The 16,084-nt window shown below is 36.7% G+C and overlaps 4 protein-coding genes and 1 long non-coding RNA gene across 9 annotated transcripts in view; 3 read left to right on the top strand and 2 right to left on the bottom strand.

The window, feature by feature from the left end:
• The first annotated feature begins 473 nt into the window (after positions 1-473).
• On the top strand, positions 474-3,122 carry LOC6580221 (FACT complex subunit Ssrp1). The gene is made up of 3 exons (XM_002006042.4): positions 474-663; positions 747-2,339; positions 2,411-3,122. Exons 1-3 carry the CDS (start codon positions 610-612, stop codon positions 2,966-2,968), a joined length of 2,205 nt encoding a protein of 734 aa, XP_002006078.1. The 5' UTR covers positions 474-609; the 3' UTR covers positions 2,969-3,122.
• A 97-nt stretch (positions 3,123-3,219) lies between these two features.
• On the top strand, positions 3,220-7,707 carry LOC6580219. Of its 2 annotated transcripts, none has more exons than XM_044010529.1 (3): positions 3,220-3,626; positions 7,173-7,337; positions 7,452-7,707. In XM_044010529.1, the coding sequence occupies exons 1-3, from the start codon at positions 3,579-3,581 to the stop codon at positions 7,599-7,601; spliced, it is 363 nt and encodes a 120-aa protein (XP_043866464.1). In that variant the 5' UTR covers positions 3,220-3,578; the 3' UTR covers positions 7,602-7,707. The 2 variants fall into 2 exon arrangements, with proteins under 2 accessions (XP_043866464.1, XP_043866465.1); XM_044010530.1 differs by lacking the exon at positions 3,220-3,626 and adding an exon at positions 6,503-6,583.
• LOC122757661 lies at positions 3,755-4,597 on the bottom strand. The gene is made up of 2 exons (XR_006357770.1): positions 3,974-4,597; positions 3,755-3,914 (listed from the first exon to the last, which is right to left on the bottom strand). It is a non-coding gene; the product is annotated as an uncharacterized LOC122757661 (long non-coding RNA).
• LOC6580220 (receptor expression-enhancing protein 4) lies at positions 5,204-6,396 on the bottom strand. Its single transcript, XM_002006041.4, has one exon. It carries the CDS (start codon positions 6,275-6,277, stop codon positions 5,438-5,440), a length of 840 nt encoding a protein of 279 aa, XP_002006077.1. The 5' UTR covers positions 6,278-6,396; the 3' UTR covers positions 5,204-5,437.
• Positions 7,708-14,539: 6,832 nt separating the features above from the next.
• Positions 14,540-16,084, top strand: part of LOC6580218 (A disintegrin and metalloproteinase with thrombospondin motifs 18) — a 68,687-nt gene continuing 67,142 nt past the window's right edge. For 2 of the 4 annotated variants that reach the window (XM_044010605.1, XM_002006039.4), the window contains exon 1: positions 14,541-15,756. The gene's annotated coding sequence lies outside the window, so the exon portion shown is untranslated. Of the gene's footprint in view, positions 15,757-16,084 lie in introns of all 4 variants that reach the window. The other 2 variants (XM_044010604.1, XM_044010606.1) reach the window with 2 other exon arrangements.

Genomic DNA, 16,084 nt, shown 5'->3' with positions numbered 1-16,084 from the left:
TTAAATGTTATTTAATAATGTTACAATTTGGTCCACATCCAAATCATCATCAGAATTATATTTTTGATTAACTGGAATCATTTTTAAATATTTGGAAGGCACGGTATAATCATGGCAGCATTTGCCATTGCTGCGCAAGAAGAATTAGCGATGGTATAAATTCACTACTAGTGATGGTATAAGTACGACAAAGTCGTGGTGGTAGTATCGCGCAGATCATTACGTACAATTTGGGACTTAATCGAAAAATGTTTTTTTTTTTTTTGCTTTAAATACTAAAATCAAATTCAAAATATTCGTTTGTAAAATAGCTAAATTTATAGCTAATAGCATTTTCAAAATTTTCATAGCATTTAGGGTTCAAAAATAGCTAAAAATGCTATTAAATAGCTAATCTGGCAACACTGGTTGCTTGTACTTTAAAATACCCGTTACTTGCTATGAATGAAAACAGAAATACCAACGCTAGCATCTAACCTAAAATTGGGCGCGCAGTCGGCTTTTGGCATTTCGCTCGTGCGCAATTTATTGCGTATTCTGTGAAGATTCGCGAATTGTCTTGATTTATAGTTTGTTTAATATAGTATTTAGTGCAGGACACATTGTAAAATGGTGGAAACTTTGGAGTACAACGACATAAATGCCGAAGTGCGCGGCGTTTTGGTAAGCTTGTTTTGCGAATTGTCGGCAACGTTTGTCTGGCATTTGTTTTTCTCACACTTCTCTTATGTTATTTATTGATATAGTCTTCTGGACGCCTGAAGCTCACCGAACAAAACATTATCTTCAAGAACAACAAAACGGGCAAAGTGGAGCAGATTGCCGCGGATGATATAGATTTGATCAATTCGCAAAAATTCGTCGGCACCTGGGGCCTGCGTATCTTTACAAAGAGCGGTGCGTTGCATCGTTTCACTGGTTTTCGTGATAGCGAGCATGAGAAACTGGGCAAGTACATCAAGGAAGCCTATTCGCAGGAAATGGTGGAGAAGGAGATGTGTGTCAAGGGCTGGAACTGGGGCACAGCTCGCTTCATGGGCTCCGTGCTGAGCTTCGATAAGGATACAAAAACCATTTTTGAAGTGCCCTTGTCGTATGTGTCACAATGCGTCACCGGCAAGAATGAGGTCACACTGGAATTTCATCAGAACGACGATGCACCAGTTGGTCTGCTCGAGATGCGTTTCCACATACCGGCTGTGGAGTCAGCGGACGAGGATCCAGTCGAAAAGTTCCATCAAAATGTCATGAACAAGGCGTCGGTCATATCGGCTTCGGGCGAGTCCATTGCCATATTCCGCGAAATACACATTCTGACGCCGCGTGGTCGGTACGACATCAAAATCTTCTCGACCTTCTTCCAGCTGCACGGCAAGACATTCGACTACAAAATACCCATGGACTCGGTACTGCGACTGTTCATGCTGCCGCACAAGGATAGTCGTCAAATGTTCTTTGTCCTCTCGCTGGATCCGCCCATCAAACAGGGCCAGACACGCTATCATTACCTTGTGCTGCTATTCGCGCCCGACGAGGAGACCACAATTGAGCTGCCCTTCAGCGAGGCGGAGCTGCGGGACAAGTATGAGGGCAAATTGGAGAAGGAACTGTCCGGGCCTGTCTATGAGGTCATGGGCAAGGTGATGAAGGTCCTGATCGGGCGCAAGATAACAGGCCCAGGCAATTTCATTGGACATTCCGGCACCGCTGCCATAGGCTGTTCGTTCAAAGCAGCTGCCGGCTATCTGTATCCGCTGGAGCGCGGCTTTATCTACATACACAAGCCACCGCTGCATATACGTTTCGAGGAGATCAGCTCAGTGAATTTTGCGCGTAGCGGCGGTTCGACGCGCTCCTTTGACTTTGAGGTCACTCTCAAGAATGGCACTGTGCACATCTTCTCCTCCATTGAGAAGGAGGAGTATGCCAAGCTGTTTGACTTCATCACACAGAAGAAGCTGCATGTGAGCAACATGGGCAAGGACAAGAGCGGCTACAAGGATGTTGACTTTGGCGACTCGGACAATGAAAACGAACCGGATGCATATCTGGCACGACTCAAGGCCGAGGCACGCGAGAAGGAGGAGGAAGACGATGATGGCGACGATTCCGATGAGGAGTCCACGGACGAGGACTTCAAGCCCAACGAAAACGAATCGGATGTGGCCGAGGAGTACGACAGCAATGTGCAGAGCGACTCGGACGACGACAGTGATGCCAGCGGTGGTGGCGGAGGTGGCGGCGGCGACAGCGATGGAGCATCTAAAAAGAAGCACAAAGAGAAGAAACGCGAAAAGAAAGAGAAAAAGGAGAAGAAGCACAAAGAAAAGGAGCGAACAGTAAGTAGATTCAAATGCAATAGTATAAAAAAAGAATTATTTGAACTAATTTTCCTAATCTACCCCAATAGAAGAAGACCACCAAGAAGAAGGACAGCAACAAACCGAAGCGTCCCACGACAGCGTTTATGCTGTGGCTAAGCGAGACGCGTGAGCAGATCAAGCGCGACAATCCCGGCATAAAGGTCACAGAAATCGCCAAGAAGGGCGGTGAGATGTGGAAGGAGCTGAAGGACAAATCCAAGTGGGAAGAGCTGGCCAGCAAGGACAAGCAACGCTATCAGGATGCGATGCGTAACTACAAACCAGGTGCCGGTGGTGATGCTGCTAGCGACGACGACGAAACTTCCAGCAGCAAAGCACCAAAGAAACGCAGCTCTGACGTCTCCCCAACGAAAAAGTCGAATACCTCTGGCAGTGGTTTCAAGAGCAAGGAGTACATATCGGATGATGATTCCACCAGCTCAGATGATGGCAAAAACGCTAGCAGTGAGCCGGCCAAAAAGAAGAGCAAATCGAGTGAGGCCACATCGAAGAAGAAGGCCAAAGATAGCGAAAGCGAAGCGGAGGCCACCGATGAGGAGACCAACGAATCCAATGATGATGATGAGGATGAGGCCAGTGATTAGTTACGAACATTTCCACCCACACACAGATGCACACACGCACGCATACCAACATGTGTTTAGCTCTAAGTTAACTGTTATAAACAGGCTAGCAAAACAGCTCGCTTGGTCTAGAATTTGTCTTTTCATTAAACGCTATTTACCGCTATTTAATGTATCTAAAAATGTTCCATTTGATAGCCCCAAATTTTTACCAGCGGATGGCCAATTACGTTGGTCATTTACCTAAAACCAAAAAAATATCTATATAATTGTTCCGATTGGGTTCGTTGTTGTTTTGCATTCAAGCAGAGCGGACGGATATATTCGATATGTCAGCGTATTTTATAAAATAGTATAGAAAATATTTCGCAAATGTCGCTGCTTTGGATCACGTTACAGCTGATATTGCTCTGGACGGCAGTGGAGGCAAGTGCGAGCGAGAGAGCAAGAGAAAGAGAGAGAGAGAGCGAGAGTGTCTCTTTGATCTTCCTAAGTATTATTCATTAATTGGCATCCTTCTCAGATCAATGGATTGGCCAAGTTCACAAATGTCCAGTGCTCTAGTTTGGATACCAACATCAGCGTGTTCACATCTTGTCGCCTCTATGCGGTTAAGCGAGACGTCGTCGAGATGAGTTTGCGGATAAAGATCTTGCAGTTTCCCAAAAGGCCAGTTGCGGTGAGTCTAGATTGAATATTCACTTCATAGTATCTATGGGAAATTTCCCTGAATGGGGCAATTCCCCAACTATAAGATCAACTGTAAGATCAACTATACACATATATGATATAAATTTCGAGACAACGTACAAAGTTCAAAATCAAGGTTTATTCTAGCGTAAACGTTTAATAACAATCTCTTCCTTTTTCCACTTGTTCCACAATAATATCAATTCAAGGTTATAAGATTATATATAAATGCTTGAACAGCATGAGATCTCGATCTAGACAATATTTATTTGGTCGCCTGAAATATAGAGCATACCACTATTATTATTATAGTAATATATAAATTATGATAATTACTATGTGATCAGCGCGATGTTTTAGGTGAATTTACGCAATTTTCAGTGGGATATTCTCCATCAAATCAGTCAAGCAAGGCCGAATTATAATTTTATATCGATTACACACATTATATACAGACTGCTGAAAAAATATATTCTGTATTTTTAAACACAGCAAAACTTTAGTGAATTTAAAAGAAAAAAAAAAAATAAAAATAAAAGAAAAAAGAAAATATTTATATAATGTATGGTATTAAAAGTACATATATATATTCTTAAGAGCGTCAAGCTGTCCATATATACCACGCGCATGTCAAGTTTCTAAGTTTTCTAACGTATTTCCTCTAAGTGTTTCGTTTAAGAATTTCTTTTAAGTATTTCCTCTATAAATTTATTCTAGGGTTTTCCTTTAGAAATTCTTCTAAGTATTTCCTCTAAGAATTTCCTCAAATTATTTCTGCTAAGTGTTTCCTCTAAGTATTTCTTCAAAGTCTTTCCTCTGAGAATTTCTTCTAATTATTTCCTCTAAGAATTTCCCATAAGTATTTCCTCTATGTCTTTATGCTCAGCTTCCCTTCACTCCACTTCACTTTACTTCACTGCACTGCTGACCCCCACCAGGCTTGGGCGACTGAAGAAATACTGTAGCTGCTGCCCCTTATATAGGACGACTTTCACTCACAACCTAAGTTGCGCTCAAATGTTGAGCCTGACGTCAGGTAGAGGCCGTTGCAGTCGACCTTCAAGTGACCAATGGGAACACCCTCTGCTGCTTTTCTTAGGCAGAGAGAGAGAGCGAGAGAGAGAGAGAGAGAGAGAGAGAGAGAGAGAGAGAGTGGATAAAGTGTGAGTGAGAGCGAGAGAGAATGAGAGAGAGAGAGCTATTGAGTGAGAGAGACAGAGAGAGAGAGATTAATATTTATACTTATTATATGGCATAGACAGGAATTTTTTCTGTTCTATACTTCTCTTAAGAACTAGAAATTCTATATAAATTTCTGGCTTTTCCATCCAACGAAGAATCGTGATGGATTCAGGGGATCTCGCATTCGAGCAGTCTCGAGTAGAGCAATATATGTTTTATAATATCATAACCATTAAAAATAAAGTAATTTTATAGAGATCCGATCAAATTGAATGCAAAACAATTAATATAATGATTGTAATTATTATATGTTACGTTTGATTGGTTGAAAAACAAATTTGATATAGTATAATTTACATAGTTAACTTAATCATTTTCTAGGTATTTTATGAAAATCAAACAATATTTTTTTTTTTATTAAACCACCTTTGACCTTAGTCGGAAGGAAATTGCCTCATTTTCCACTTTTCAATTTAAAACAAGGAGATAAGATTCAAAACAAATATTTATGGACCGAACACCCCCCGTGCCAGATCTTACGTCGAATAGTGAATGATCGCTTAACAAAGAATTTATAGAAATACATAATGCTGTTTGCTTGTTCTGATAAACTCTGAACTAGATGCGACGACGATTGTCCTTGCGCACGGTCATGGTACGATTTTGCATTTCAATGGCATGGCGTTCGCTTTTCAGCAGATCCTCCATGCCCAGGAGCGGATCTTCATATTGGTTCGATTCGTCATTGGTTAATTCCGGGAGGTATTGCTGCCGTCGGTGACCTCGATTTGGTTTATCGCTCAATTTCGTATTCAGCTCTGTCTGCAGCGAAAGTTTCGATAGTTTCCTTTGATTCGGAACCATGGAAGTTGAGTATGAGAGCGGCAATGGGTCATCCAACTCGTCTTCGTTCAAATTGGAGTCATACAAGACATTTCTATGGTTAGTCGCATCCCGGTCTGGAAACGGTGGATTATTCGCCTCGGTAGCCGAGTCTAGAACCTGCGAAATGCTTGGGGCAACCGCCTTCAATTGCTTCTTCCAAAGTCTTGAGATCACGGGCAATATTGTATCCAGACACTTGACGCATATCTGCGTTGCGTAGTTCATGAAATCGGCCATCAAATTGCGCTTGCCGTACTGCATGAAGTTATCGATGCGTGGCATATAGCGCTTCAGCAATGGGTTCAGAATCGAATCGAAGACCCAGACGCTGGCCTGTGGAGCCGTTAGAACCAGCCAGAGTACAATCAATAGCTTCGACTCCATATACAGTGGCACCCAGTGGAGGAATGTATCGCCAACTAGCTCGATGGTCACCAGGCACGCATAGACTATCCAATATTTGGCCCAGCCGATCAATTCGTCCTTACCAAGTGCATTGTGGGTGTAGCGAGCCGGCAGCAGTATACCAAAGACAATGATCAAGAAACGCGTAACGATGCCAAAGAAACACATATTTAAAAAGAATCGTTTCAAAAATTATAAATTACAGATTACAAAAAAAAAATGATTAGAATTTACTTGCAGACCTCTACACTCTCTCCCTTGACTTGAAGTGTAGGGCAAATTGCCTTTTGCATTTCAGTTTTCGTCTTTTTTTCTCTTACTACCTGAACTACGCGCCTACTTAGAATATATTAAATTTAATATATTTATTATTATTTATTTTTTTATTTTATTTTATTTATTTTTATTATTATTTTAAGTTCAGTTTTATTTTTCCTTACTACTTGAATTACGCGCCGACTTAAGATATTCAATGTAATATATTTATTTTATTAGTATATTTATTTATATTTTTTTAAACTTTTTGTTGAGTTTAATGCAAACTTGATTTTAGTTTATTTAGATATATTAAACAACTAATAAATTAATGATCAATAATTAAATAAATAAAGGATTTTTGAATAATAAATACTGAATAAAAAATCATTAATAAGTAAAGAATAAAATAAAAATAATTATGCAAAAACTGATTAATAAATGAAATAATAATAAATTAATAAAAAAAAAAAAAAAAATGAGTAAAAAACCTACAATAAATAAGAAATTAAAAATAAGTCATTAACCAATTAATAATTAATAAAAAAACATATAATAAATAATAATGAGTAAAGAGTAAATAAATAATTTTAAAATATAAAATATATGAATTCAAAACTACATTTCTGATCAAATAAACAAAAAATATTAATTTATATAAATTAATAAATTTAAATAAAAATATTCTTATTCTTCTTAAATATTTAAAATTTAAATTTATTATATTGGTTTATCATTTATACATTATTATTATTATTATTAATCTTCCTTTTATTGTATTTTTTGCTTTCCCTGCAACTTTTTCTAGATGCGAATTCAGCTGCTGAAGCGTGCTAGCGGCTATAAGCCCTTTCTCTACGATGTCAAGCATTGCAATATGTGCGAGTATCTGGAGAAACGGAATCATCCGTTTGTGAACATTGTCTTCAATAGTTTCGCCAATCATACAAATGTGAACAAGTGTCCCTTGCCCGTGAGTGTTGCAAAGGCGCACGATGCGTATACTTGATATTTAAATAGGAAACTTCTATATAAGAATATCTTAATCTTATGCTAAAATATATATTTAATTCCATATTATTTGCAGTCTGAGCTCAGTGTGGAGCATTTTCGATTTCCGGTCAAGTCGCTCGATTTTCTACCTCTGCCTGGGGGCGACTATGCGATCTATTCCACATTCAGCCTGGATCATCGAGATCGCGTCTCGCTGAAAGTGTTCTTCACGCTGACCGAATAATAAATATGAGAGCGCATTTCAATAATAATTAAATTATAATATGAATATGATATAAATAAATGTGTGTACGTAAACGCTTTCAATAAATCGAATAATTGTAATTGGATTCATTGACAGCGCCATAAACCAAATTGCGAATTACATGTGTTTCAGTTGTGAACTCGAAAGACGACAAAATATGTGAACATATGAACGAGAATTCAAATCAATATATATTACAGATGTATATGTATATAAATATATATTTATACACATTTTTTGTAATTTGTGCTGCAGTGCTATATTATTGTTAACGTTATTATTATGGTTGATTTTATTGATGTTTTTATTAGGCCCTCGGCACGTGCATGTGGGTCACGAAACCAGGTGTCTCTTAATTGGCAATAAATTCTGGAAACTTTTCGAATTTGACATTAATATGGAAAATTTCAAATTTCAAGTGAACCTCAAAGGTCAGCCAAAACCTTTCGTATTCACATGGCTTAGCCTCTAGAGTTAGCTAGGCGCGACCCTGCAAATGCTCGGTCATGACATTTGGGCAGGCATTAAAAAGCCATCAAGTCTATTGAAATCAAAGACCTTTTCAGCGCATTATTAGCCGATGTCCAGCCCCATTGAAACTGAAACGAAAATTAATTGTAATTGTGTCTAATAACTGAAAGATGTTGACGGAAATCGGAAATCGCAAACCTCAAACGCGCGAGCCGACCCAAAGGCTGTCGCTCCAAACATAATTACAAAAGGCAAGATATATAAATATATTATAATATCATATTATATATGTATATGTGTATGTAAATTCAGTTATATATATATTCAAATATATATATATATATATATATATATATATATATATATATATATATATATTTTTTTTTTTTTTTTATTTTTTTTTTTTTTTTGCATGCATAATGAATTTATGGGTCAATTGCAAAAACTTGAACTCCAAAACTGATTTGTGGGATCCCGCTTAAATGTTGTGTTATCTTATGTTATTGAGATCCCAGTGACAGGCCGATTGCCTAGGAAGTAATAACAATAATAATACTCATCGACAAACGGCAACCGCAACAACAGCAACAACAACAATCATGCCTCAACAATGCATAAGTGTTGGCAATTAATTTCGCATGCAAATTAATGAGTGGCAATTAGCAGCCAAAGACAAAAAGCCCATTTATAATAAGTTTTGTTTGTATTTTCTCTCAGATGCAAAGCTTACAATAAATATATATACTACATACTATATACTATATTTATATATATTATTTACGCTTGCTCATAAGTAATTTTCGCACAGTTAATTTTTTTTTTTTTTCATTTTTGTATTTTTCATCTTTTGGGACGTCGATGAGCGCTTTATCGCTGATTAACCCAAATTCAAATGAAGTAAGGCATCAAAACAATCAAAGCCACAGTCCGACTGAGAGCCACAGTCGAAGCCAAAGGCTAAGGAACTTCACGCACAAAAGTTATTGACTTTAGACTGAGCTGGGTTTAGTAGCCGACGCACGTCATGCGACATCAACGTCAGCTCTATACACACCTGGTAAACATATGCACATAAAAATGTAAGTGATTTCCTTTGAGCATAAGAATGAGCGACTTGACTGTAGCCGACTGAACAAATGCTCTACAGGTAGGAGTTGCTTGGTAATGCTTCAAATTTGAATTTGGGGTAATATTCTACTGGATAGATTTTCTGTGCCTACCAATAGGGAGTGTTCTACTTATTAAATACTCTGTAACTGACTAGTCTTACATCAGAAATATTTTAAGTTTCTTTCAAAAATAGAATCTAGTATTTAGAAATTAAGCTTGATCAATTGGGCATATACTCTGTATTTAACTGAACTTGCACCAGCATTTTTCTAAATTTTTTCTAAGCATGCAAGTACAGGAATTATTCGACTGACTGTAATGCTGTGATAATTTCATATTTTTTATATACACTAACTAGGTCTTTTTCTCTCACACATACGTATTTTGTATATGTGTAAGTATATGTATATACTGAAGTAAAAATATGTGTGTATATGAATATATATTTAAAAGTTTATATATTATTTCATTTTAAGATATTAAGAAATCGAGAATCAATTAAACTATACATAAATAGCCTACAAAAATTACAGAAAATTTTAAAAATAGTATCAATCGTATGGGGGTAATTTAAAAAAAAAAAAATAAAAAAATCGCAATATTTTATAGTCGAGTATAAGCCACTTCGGACAACAACTTTTGGTTTACCAGGAATTTAATATAATTTAAATTTACTTGCTCCATACATATTTTTAATGGTCAATAACTTCGGGTTATTACCAAAAATTGTATTGTTTGTTGGAGCACCATTCAAATATATCCTAAAGATTATAGAAAGCTTATAGCTTATGATAGAGAAGGCCTATAAATAAATAAGATATGCTGCTGCTATAACCATATATCATTCAAAGTCAAAAAACCATAAAGCCTACAATTGTTAATAAATATATTTAAAGCTCGCACGCTTGCCAATTGTTATACTCATTCATGAACGTAAAATGAGTATATTGGTTGTGTTTTTAGCATGTGCTCAGTATAAATTGTGTGCTAATTGCATTCAAATTGTTGGCATTTTCTGGACAGCATTCTCCCGATCGCTGTGAAGCCATTCATCTGTGTTGCAAGCCGCAGAGTGTGCATGCTGCAAGTTCGTTGCTTCAGTCTTTTGTTTTGCTATCGAACAATTAATCAGCCTTTCGGCAATGACAAATCATTTGCTTAGTTTAACACAAATTGTGTGTATTTTGTGATTTTTTTTTAATAAATTGATTTTTACTTGAGTGACAGCAGCAACGTCTCCGCCCCCTCTGTCGACCCCTCTGCCCCTAGCATTTCCTTCATTTTGCTATGATTCAGATTTGTGAGCTGCAGTCTTTATTTAAATTTTGATTTGTTGCTGTGCAGGAAGTAGCTTCCGTGTATCAATTTCAATAATAATTAATTAATCGTTGAAACGAATGAGATGATAATTAGCTGAATGCCTTACAAAATTGTATTGTACTTTGACATTTTAATAATTTGAAAAATTTCCTGTAGATTTCATTTTGCATTTTATTATTAGTATTTAGCCTGAAATTCTTTTATGTACATATTTTCTTTATTTATTTGAAATGCATTTTTTTGCTAGTATTGAGTTATAGATAAGGGAATTTTTTTATAATTTAAAAAAAATATTTCCATCTATTATTAGTAAATGTATATGCATGAGGCACTTGAAGTGAAACATAACTAAAAGGAGAATTTATGGCATTGATTTTGCTTTGCCTAAAGAGCTTTAATATAAATATTTTTTAGATACGAGACCTATGTAAATACTTTAAAATTAAAAAGAAATTCTCACTGACTAGATAATATAAAATTTTTAACTGTATATTTATCTATGTTTTATATAACATTTCCACGCTTTTATTATAAAGTATTTTGTCTGCCATTAAAAATTAGCTAATAATTAATATCAATTCATTTTCGAAATTCCTAAAGATTTTTTCATTAGAGATGTATTTTTTGATGATTGTAAAACATCGTCCAACCTCTCTTAACTTGACTTCATAAAGAGCCAATTTACCATATGTATACTTGAGTTACCTTCATATCTGCTCTAGAGTTACTAAAAGAGTTTTATTCAGCTTCTGAAATGCCCTGAAATATTGTAATTTAGTTTAAGACTTGTTCAAGATGACATTGATATATTTCTTTAATTTGATAAATTCCATTTGTTACATTATTTATAAAACATATTTTACCTTCAGAGCATTCCCATGGCAGCTTAGTACTGCAGCCATTTCGAACTCTCATTGCTCACTTATCTCAGGCAGATAAGTTCCACAGCTGTTCAACTAAACAGCGTTTTCTTTTACACTGTACCATTTCACAATTATTTTTGTATTTTAATGAAGCTCCATTGAGCACTTAAGAGTGTTTCATCTAATGGGCCCGAGCTGTGCTAGCCAATAATCCAGAGCGTGTTTTTCTTTCGCTGCAGCCGCCTCGTCTCGACTTGTCTCGCTGACTTATGAATATTTATAGATTATTGGCTTGAAACACTAAACGTGGCCAACGAGCTGTGCGCTTGCAGTGAGCGAGTGAGCGAGAGAGAGCGAGCGAGTGAGAGACCCAGCTTATGGGTCAGATTCCGTACGGTGGCTCGCAACCGCAACGGTTTCTGGTGTGTTGTGGCCCGTCCGCTGGGATTGGGACAACTGGTAGCCAGCTCGTACGACATAATAGTGGCAATAATGCTTATAATATAATCGACAACGAACCAATATTTTGTAAAATGCTGCAATTTTCAACTTGTCGCTTTATGCAGACTTTAATTTGAATTCGATTTTTCGTTTATTTCCAACTATATTTTGTATTTTTTATGAAATTTATTCACATTTCTTCAGTTGGGCCATAATTTAGGTTGATTTTATATTCATATTTCCATTTGTTACAATTTTGTTTAAAGTTTTTGGGTTTTTTGTTATTGTTTTTGATTTTTGTTTTTGTTGAAACCCGATTAGTTGCAGTGTTTCATATACATATTTTTTATTACATCATTCAAATGAGCCAAGTGTGTTGCCGTTGACAATTTCGTAAATGTGGTTGGCGGATTTAGTTAATTTCTTTGTTGTTGTTGTTGGTGTTGTTTGATTGTTTGTTGCTTCGATTCCCAACTTTTTAAATCAAAAACTGAATTATTTGTTTTTTTTTTTTTTTTTGAAAATTATGCAAATGTTTATGGATTTTCTTTGTTTCTTCATGTTTTCTTTTATAGAAATTCGAAAAGATTTATGGGTATATATTCATGTTGCCCTCATATAATGCTTTACGACACTTTAACGCCTTGTAAAACGTCTATTTACCATTAACGATTGCACGATGCCTAGAAAATGATAAATTGAATATGACGAATTGAACTTCTTGTCGGGGCTTGAGGTATGCAGCCCAGCAGGCCAATGACATTGACCTTTTCCACAGACGTGAATTAATGTGAGAAGGAATATTTGGCTTATTAATGGCTAGAAAATAAATTCAAATTTGATTTGGCTTGAGCAGAAGTAATTCACTAAATAAATGAAACTAAGTTCAACTGTCTTAAATATAAAAAAAAATGGATAATCTTAGTTTGATAAACAGGGTTAAAACTCCATATAATTTTTTTTTTTAATTTCAGATTTAGTATTGTAGACTAAAATATAAAATTTACCTAACTCAAAAATGAAATCGCCATCAAATAAAGAACAACTCAAGCAGAGCACAAAACGTTTCAAATTATTATCGAATTTATAAAATTGTCGATCAACGGGGGGCGGACAGGAATTAAGGCAATAATTAAATGTAATGCCAATGCGCTGGCATTTCGGCTGTGAGAAAGCAGCGAAAAGCGTCAATAAACACAACAGATTCAAGACAATGTAAACAAATGCAAAGTAATTAACACGAAATTCACATAAAATGGTATTAATGGCATTAACTGGGGGAGACAAACGGTGGCAAATGAAACCTGTTGCAGTCTGAGCAGCAGCCGCAGCAACAGCCACAGCAGCAGCTGAAGCAACAACAGGCGAGGCATATGAAGAGTAAAAAGTATTCGCAGCTCATTAATAGATTTTCTATCGCAGCTGGAGCTAAATGTCGCTGTGCTGCCAAGCAACACGTGTAATGACACCGATACGTTGATGATATTAATCTAATTCGTTTATATAACATTTGATTGCATGCGAATTTCGAGCTGAAATGGCAAATGGGGTCATACGGACTCTCATTCACATTCACATTCACGCTCTTCCTCTCACTCTCGCACGCTCGCTCGTTCTCTTTCTCTGACTGACGTTGAGTCATTCATATGGATTACAATATTGAATACCCTTTTTTGAGCAGCCTCGTTCATTGCCGTTTCACCCAATCGACCAGTTGGCCAGACGTTAAACAACTGCCGGTCTTACGTACCCGAGAGTTCACTGTACGCACCCACCAATCGTTTGATCGTTTTGAAATCTGGAACAATTTACATCTTAATTGGGGTACGCATTTGCATATTGGCTATAGACATTGAACTTGGCCATATGTGGAAGTGTTATGACAAATTTGATAATTGCATTCAGGCTAAAACAAAAATTCTGAATCGTCGTTGGCTGGCCAAGTTCTATTTTGGCCCGAAACACATGTTGGCCTATCATTCAGCAGCTTCCTGATAAGAATATGCAGTGCTGTCAATGCCTTAATGACACATTTCGAATTAATTTTTATTATTATTTTTTTTTTTCATTAACTAACGATTTAACAATGTCTGTTTTGTGCCTGGAGATTTGCATGTGAGTAATGCATTGATGCGAAGATTGTAAACAGAAGATAAATTAAAACAAATCTTTACAACATTAATCAAATGCATTTCAACAAACAGAAATGCACTCGAAAAGTCATTCAACGCAGAGAGAGCAAGAGAGAGAGAGATAGAGTCATAACCAACTCAAGCTTTACACTCACAAATTCCACTCAAAACTTCCACTCAAAAGCTAACTCATGCCTGCTGACTATGAAAAATGCAAGTGTTATTTCGCTGCTGTTGTTGTTGTTGGTGTTGCTTTTGCTTTTGCTTTTGTTGTTGCTATCGTTTTCGTTTTCGCTTTCATTGGAAGCTTTCAAGGCAACTTTAGCTGTGTGGCTTTAAGCCAGCCACTAGCTTTGGGCACAAGACAACGGGCCAAAGCTCAGCTCTTGGCTTTGTAGCTGTTTCTGAAGCTGCTGCTGCTGTGGCTGTTGTTGTTGTAGTTGTAGTTGTAGCCGTAGCTGTTGTTGTCTGTCTGTCTCGCTTGCGCCGTCGCGTCGTCAGCTTTTATTGTTGTTGCCGTTGCTGGCCCGATCATCGTGCGCTATATTTTTTGGACTGCGCCGCGCAGCCCAAGCGAACGTTAACTTTAGTGTGCGCCGACCAGTTTCCGTAGACGGCCACAAAACACGGTACGCAGACGCGATATCAACTTAACTAAAACCAACTATCAAAATTTTTCAAAATTTCAATACAACAAAGAAAAGCCAACCACAACAACAAAGCAAAAACCAATCGAAGAGCGCTCCGCTTATGTAAGCCCCAGCCTCTAAGTTCTATCCAGTGCAGTGGCCGAGCGCAGCGCTCAAAGTGTAAACACAACAACAACAACAGCAGCAGCAACCCCCCAACACCAGCAAAAAGAAAAAAAATAATAATAAAAGGCAGCAGCTACAGCTCAACTTGAATTAAGCTCAATTCGCAATCTCTCAACTCTCCGTTTTTTCGTAATCGCAAAACAAAAGCAAAAGGCAAAAATAAAAATATAAAATCAAAAGAAAAAGAGAAAAAAAGTGAATCTGCCTTTCGAGTAATCTCCATTTTAATTTCCATCTCTCTCGCACCCAACAGTCGGACAGTCTGCCATTTTTTTCCGTTGCTGCTGCCGCCGCTGCTGCTGCGCCGCGCGTTTTTTATTGTTTATGTTTTTTCGTGTTCTGAGCCCCCAGAGAGAAGGTTAAGAAATAATAAAAGCAATACAATCATCAGAATCACAATTACGATCACAATGAAATGGAATGAGTGAAAAATAAATTTCGTTAACAACAACAACAACAACAGCAACGGCAACAACAACAGCAAAAGTCGTCTGCCAAGCAAATTTCACGCCGTATTTAATCTTAGCGCACTGCCTGCCTGCAGTTTAATCGCTGTTCGTCTTTCTTTCCGTTCGTGTTGTGTGGGTTCTGTGTTCTTCTGGTTCTTCTCTGTGTGTGTGTTATATATTCTTAGTGTCTTCTGCCATCTGATGATCTGCGGCTGTTCAACAGTTATCAGTTATCAGTTAGCAGCTATCAGCTAACAGTTATCGGCGCGCGTCTCGTTATCGTTATCGTTATCGTCGAGTTCGAGCTAGAGCCAGAGCCAGAGCTAGAAGTTGAGCACACGGCGCAGGCGCAGTCGTTAACGTGTAACGGTACATTCGCAACGGTAACATACACACTCACACACACATTCAACACACCCAGAGTCACATCAAGTCCATCGCAAACGTGTATGAGAGTGCTGTACAAAATTTGATCATACTTTCCCCGAAAAAGGATTTCAACCGTCCAGAAATTGGACATCATTTGGACTTGGGTAAGCTGCAAACTCCAAATAAACTAAGTTAGGATTATTCAAAATATATATTTAGGATTATAAAAAATAAAAATTGAAAATCATTTGTGTAGGAATATTGTACATTTTTAATTCATATTTTTTTAATACAATTTATTTTTATTTAAGTAACTTAAAATATATTTTTGAGCGTAAAAAATATTACACTTATATGTTATAAAAATATAATTTTGTATTTATTTATGTAATATACTAGTATTTAAAAATGTTACTTTTAATTTAAAATTATTTATCAATTTTTTGTTTATTTTTTTTTTTTTAATCTAAAATTAACTTTTAAATACAACTT

This window comes from Drosophila mojavensis, unplaced genomic scaffold (assembly GCF_018153725.1).
Source record: "Drosophila mojavensis isolate 15081-1352.22 unplaced genomic scaffold, ASM1815372v1 contig_80, whole genome shotgun sequence".
Classification (NCBI taxonomy): Eukaryota; Metazoa; Arthropoda; class Insecta; order Diptera; family Drosophilidae; genus Drosophila; species Drosophila mojavensis.
This window is presented reverse-complemented; position numbering and strand designations above follow the sequence as displayed.

What these genes read in the sequence shown, in the direction of transcription:
- LOC6580221 (XM_002006042.4), top strand. Translation starts at nt 610, where the DNA reads ATGGTGGAAACTTTGGAGTACAACGACATAAATGCCGAAGTGCGCGGC. An exon ending in CCGAAGTGCGCGGCGTTTTG is followed by an intron (nt 664 to 746) that starts GTAAGCTTGTTT and finishes TTATTGATATAG; the next exon opens with TCTTCTGGACGCCTGAAGCT. An exon ending in ACAAAGAAAAGGAGCGAACA is followed by an intron (nt 2,340 to 2,410) that starts GTAAGTAGATTC and finishes CTACCCCAATAG; the next exon opens with AAGAAGACCACCAAGAAGAA.
- LOC6580220 (XM_002006041.4), bottom strand. Translation starts at nt 6,277, where the DNA reads ATGTGTTTCTTTGGCATCGTTACGCGTTTCTTGATCATTGTCTTTGGT.
- LOC6580219 (XM_044010529.1), top strand. Translation starts at nt 3,579, where the DNA reads ATGAGTTTGCGGATAAAGATCTTGCAGTTTCCCAAAAGGCCAGTTGCG. An exon ending in TTCCCAAAAGGCCAGTTGCG is followed by an intron (nt 3,627 to 7,172) that starts GTGAGTCTAGAT and finishes AACTTTTTCTAG; the next exon opens with ATGCGAATTCAGCTGCTGAA. An exon ending in TGAACAAGTGTCCCTTGCCC is followed by an intron (nt 7,338 to 7,451) that starts GTGAGTGTTGCA and finishes TATTATTTGCAG; the next exon opens with TCTGAGCTCAGTGTGGAGCA.